Raw genomic sequence first — 5,062 nt, forward strand, 5'->3', positions numbered from 1 at the left:
GTGTTGTTTTTCCCGTGGAATGAAGAATCAAGTTTCTTTAGACTGTTACTATCCAGTAAAGCTTTCCCCAGTGATGGTAACATTTTGTAATCTTCATTGTCCAATACATGTAGCTATGGAGCATTTGAAATGTGGCTAGGAACTACCTTTTTAATTTTAATTCACTTAGTCACATAGTGGCATTGCCAGACATGGTGGCACATGCCTATAATCCTGGCAACTCAGGAGGATTGCAAGTTCAATTCCAGTCTGGGCAACCTAATGAGACCTTGTCTTAAGATAAATAAATAAAAAGGGATGAGGATGAAGCTTAGTGGTAGAGACCCCTGGGTTCAATCCCCAGTACCTTAAACAAAACAAAACAAAAAAAGCCATCACAGTGGCTATACATAATTGCTATAGCTATAGAATAATTGATTGGATCCAAAGTTCTCAACTCTAAATCACTCTGAATTTCTCTATTCCTACATGTTTATTGCCTGGTTGTTAGATGTAATTTCTCAATTTGAAAATGAGTTGATTAGAAAAGGTAAAGGGTCTTTCCTATTGGGCTGTTTCTGGCCCAGTCCGTGCCCTAAGGATGGGTTAATGCTAAGCTTTCTGCATGTTTATACCTCCCAAAGACTGTTCTTTGCCCAGAAATGCCCTGCATGGGTGTGGCACCAGGTTGGAGTTGCATCCAAGTTGTTTCAGGAATTGCTGACACTATTGGGTGTGGTCCATTAACTTCACTCTCCAGTGGAACTAGGGAAAGCAATATCACTCTTGTGACTGTAAGTGATCCTATAAACCCCTGTGTTCACAAAAGGAGAACTTTCTTACTGTAATCTCTAGTTCAACTATAAGATGGATTTGGTAAAGCCTTACAGCAAAACACACATGGATCATGCATAGTAAAGATATTGCGGTTGGGGATATAGCTCAGTGGTAGAACATTTGGTGCGGCCTGGGTTCAATCCTTATCAATGCAAAGAATAATTTTAAAAAAGACACATCTAAACCATAATCTTAAGAGATTTTAATTCATAACATCTGAGCCAGGGGCTGGGGATCTAATTGTTTAGAGAGCGCCTGAAGCAGTTAGATGTAAAGGGTAAAAATCACTGCTTTGGAGGATTTAAGGAAAATATAAAAACTTGTACAGGGGCTGGGGTTGTGGCTTAGCAGTAAAGTGCTTGCCTAGCACGTTCAGGGTGCTGGTTTTGATCCTCAGCACCACATTTTTAAAAAAAAGTATTGTGTCCAACTGCAACTAAAACAAAAAAATAAATAAATAAAACTTGTACAAAAACACAGAAGCAAGATTTTAATCATGTTTATAAAAGAATTTACTTTCAGTACATGGGTAATACCCAAGCCCTTTCCCATTATATCCAGGGGTGCTATAAGTTTCCTTAGCTGTTACCAAAACTTGTTCTTTCCTTTGGGGAACTATGAGGCTAGATTTACTTATTGAGTTTGCCTAATATCTTCAAAGTTTCTGCTACTTTTCTAGTCTCCTGGGCACAGCTGAGGGGGTCTCAGCAGTGGCCCCACAACCTAAAAATTTCAAATATGACAACAATAAAAATCCTCAAGAACCTAGAACAGCAGCTCTCTACTTGCCACCATGGCCTCAACTGGTCAGCAAAAGAAAAGCAGATAGTTACACACTAGTTTATAGCTGCTTTGTTCATATCACTGGACAGAGGGTCAAGAAGCCTGCTTGACAGCTTCAGCTGCCCCTGTTCTTTTCCTCAAACTCCAGGATGAGACCTTTAATGTGGGACAATTTCTGATGCAGGTACTCACAGCGATGCTTCTCATCTCTATAACCTGGGTACCGCTGCAGAGAAAAAGCATTCTTGTCAAAAACTAAAAACAGTTCTACCTTCTTGCTTTTGTTCTCAGAACTTGTCTTACCTTTCTGAACTTTTTATACTCCTGGACAATCTTATCTTCCAGCACCTGAAACAGAAAATACTATCACTGAGTTCAACATTAAAAGGAAGAAAAATAAAATCAGGAAAGTAACCTCCCTTCTCATTCCACCAAATGATATAGACTAATTTTTCTGCCAAAACAGGTTTGCCTGTCACTTTTCTTAGTCACTGAACAAACAGGCTTATGGGTGATTAGCAATAGGTAACGGCCATTAAGGCTGGAAAGCCAGCCTGGGTCCAGTCCTTACTTTGTGTTCTGGAGTTCCTTGCTGAACTCTCTTGATCTCTGCTCCCAGCTCTATGAATCTTTGGCTTGCGGCCCCAACACGGGCATGGAGGATGCGGTATTCAGCATAATCTCTCTCAAAGTCCTGCTCATAGGCCTGTTGCTGCTCTGTACTTTGGATGGCCCTGTATTGCCTGTCAGGAGAGTTATCACCTTCAATTTCATTCAAAAGCTCCTGACTTCCAGGGAGCTTATATGTATAGGCTTGATGAAATTGGAAATTACTCACAGGAGATAATCTGGCACCTCTTCAGGGCTTGGGGATTCAGAGTCTGGGAAGGAAGCAAGAAAACACAAAAGTGACTATAGATCTTTTTTCCACTGTGGCATTTTTACCCTCCTCTCATTAATTCACCTGCTTGAACTAAGGGACTGTGCTCCAACCTAGGGTCTATGTCTTCTTTATCTTCTTGTTCCCAATCTTCTTCCTCTTGTAAGCCCTGACTGGACAGCTCTTGTAGGGGACCTGAAGCTAGAGGCAGAGCTCTGAGCCTCTTTTCTTCTAATTCTTCAGTAGCTTCTGACGATGGACGTTTCTGTGGAGAAAACAAACAGCAAACCAGGAGATTCCTATTTTGGCTTCTCAATTTAAAAATTTCAGTGGTTTCTGAAAAGTCCTTGCCATTACGCATTACCTTGTGCTGATGTTTCCAGCTAGTGAAGGAAGGCAATGCCTGATCCAACTCTCTGTTTGGAAGGTGGGTCTGCTTCCTAAGATATTTGAAGAGAGAATGGGAGAGATGAAGACCAAGGTAGGACCTGGGTCCAGATCTTTTACAGCATTTAAGGGTGGAGATTAGACCAGGGCTTCCCATGTTAGTCCCACCCTGTGCCAGGTACCTCACTTCCCACTGTGCCATGTGCTCCCTTGAGGATCCTGGCATTGACTGTCCTTGATTGCTTGCCAGTGGATCTGACACCTGGCAGGGAAAGTGGCAGGAGCACTTGACTCCCTCAGCTTCAGGCTTTGCCCCACCTTATCACAAATCCCTTCAGTTTTCTAACCTCACCTCTTCTAGTGCCACCTGTGTCTGTGACACTACATCTCCTTCAAAATAGTCTCCCTTATTCTGCCAGTTCTCAGGATCTCTGGCATCTTCAGTTAGGTTGTGTTCCTGAACCATTGATGGGGCTGCGATGGAATCCATAGCTGCCCAAATAGTGAGGCGCTCCCTGAGTGGGCCCAGGCAGTGGAGGCAGTTAAGCCCAGATCTGAAAAGAAGTGGTGAGAAAAAACAACAAGGTGGAGAGTTTTTAAGCACCTTTTCGCATTCCCTTCCCTACTTCCTGCAAATTCTTACCTGCAGCCTTACCTGCCTAGACGTTGGCACACAAGGTCCAAGCCACCGCCAGCGCCCTCCTGGCCACACTGGGACACTATGAAAGAGAAGAGGCAGGACCAACCAGGGCCTGGGAGTCTCAGATACTGGGGTGGAAAAAAGAATAAGCTCCATGAAGTCAACCCCTCCCCTCCCGCCCACGCCACTCCTCCCAGAGCCAGCCTAAGACTGAAGATGGGTCCCACGGGGCTCGTTAGCACGCCAGGTGCAGCTGAGCCTGAGTTCCCCAAGATACTGAGAAGGCACAGTGTCCCCAGCCGCAGCCTCCTGGGACCACAAACCCAGCAGCCCCCTTGTTTCCACTTAGGGTTCAGTTCTCCGAACTTCCTCAGACAGTGACCATTCTCAGCCTCCTGCCCTGACCGCACCTTATTGAAGCCCACTTTTGTGCCCCCTCATCCCGACCTCACTCACACACCCTGCCCGCACTTACCCCTCGGTGGCCTTGGAAAGCAATCACTGGCCGTACCTGCCGGGAGAGCACAGACGCTAGCTGAGCGAAGGTAAGGCTGCGGTTTCACTTGGAGAGGTGGGGAGCATGGAGCTTGCGGAAAACTGCTCCCCTTCCCCAAGTCCCTGCTCCAGTGTGGCCGATTGAGACCTGAAGTCCCGAAGGTAGGGGTACGGAAGAAGGAGCCAGGAGCCGGCCTTACCTGTTGCCGCTGACACTCTTGCAGTGCCCGCAGCGCAGCGTCGTTGAGCCTGAGCAGTAAAAGGCTGGTCCGGGCAGCAGGGGAGAAGCAAAGCCGAAGCTTCCCATTCAAATGTTCCTGAGGTCCCTCCATGGAGGCGAGGTCGAGCCCAAGTAGAACGAGGTCCACAAGCGAGAGCTACCACTGCCACCTCCGTTGTGCAGGGCTAGGCGGGCACGCCAGGTAGCTCAGGTCTGCCCCGCCTTCCGCCAGAACCCCGCCCAGCCGAGCGGGCGGTGCCTTGATCTCCTGGGGACCCCAATCCCCATGGTTTCCTCTTATATTGATCTAGGCCTTACTGGAGCTTTCAGAAAGGCTAGTCAGTTCTGGGGAGAGTCTGCGGCCAGATGCGGTCTGACCTCTCATCCAGAATTCTCAATTTCTCCAGCCACCCTGAACTCAGAGTTGCGGTCTCTTAAGTGAAAACTGAACTTGCAACCCCTTGAGGCTTTCAGCCATAGAGCGGGAAAGATAGCTTGGTTGGTAGGCGGGTTCAACCATTGCTGCTTCTCACGTCAAGAGCGTCAGAAACCCAGGAGCCGAAGTGGGAACTGGTGCGGCGCTTTTGCTTTTTCCAGCCTGCTGTGGCAGATCCGAAGCCACTTTCTACTGCAGGCCAGAGAAGCTATAAGGCCCAATGGGAGTAGTGATAGCGATGAAGCCTGGCTGTCATAGGCTGGAGCGCCGCATCGGTGGGCGGGGATGTGGGGCGTGGGTAGTGGCAGGAGAGTTGCAAGGCGAAGGAGAGCCTGAATTCAGTCCCTGGGTCACCTCTTGGCCTAAACACACTTGAGAGGGGTCAGGTCAACTGGCTCATTCCTT

At 47.4% G+C, this 5,062-nt stretch overlaps 1 protein-coding gene across 1 annotated transcript; it reads right to left on the reverse strand.

Annotated features, from left to right (window-relative positions):
- Positions 1–1,003: 1,003 nt before the first annotated feature.
- Positions 1,004–4,844, reverse strand: Ell3 (elongation factor for RNA polymerase II 3). The gene is made up of 11 exons (XM_027925126.2): positions 4,202–4,844; positions 3,982–4,017; positions 3,522–3,634; positions 3,219–3,420; positions 3,049–3,128; positions 2,844–2,919; positions 2,564–2,744; positions 2,438–2,480; positions 2,171–2,342; positions 1,903–1,947; positions 1,004–1,825 (listed from the first exon to the last, which is right to left on the reverse strand). Exons 1-11 carry the CDS (start codon positions 4,331–4,333, stop codon positions 1,715–1,717), a joined length of 1,191 nt encoding a protein of 396 aa, XP_027780927.1. The 5' UTR covers positions 4,334–4,844; the 3' UTR covers positions 1,004–1,714.
- Between the last annotated feature and the right edge of the window lie 218 nt (positions 4,845–5,062).

This window comes from Marmota flaviventris, chromosome 2 (genome assembly GCF_047511675.1).
Source record: "Marmota flaviventris isolate mMarFla1 chromosome 2, mMarFla1.hap1, whole genome shotgun sequence".
Taxonomy (NCBI): Eukaryota; Metazoa; Chordata; class Mammalia; order Rodentia; family Sciuridae; genus Marmota; species Marmota flaviventris.

What these genes read in the sequence shown, in the direction of transcription:
- Ell3 (XM_027925126.2), bottom strand. Translation starts at nt 4,333, where the DNA reads ATGGAGGGACCTCAGGAACATTTGAATGGGAAGCTTCGGCTTTGCTTC. An exon ending in CAGTCCCTTAGTTCAAGCAG is followed by an intron (nt 2,481 to 2,563) that starts GTGAATTAATGA and finishes CTTCCTTCCCAG; the next exon opens with ACTCTGAATCCCCAAGCCCT. An exon ending in GAGGTGCCAGATTATCTCCT is followed by an intron (nt 2,343 to 2,437) that starts GTGAGTAATTTC and finishes CTCTCCTGACAG; the next exon opens with GCAATACAGGGCCATCCAAA.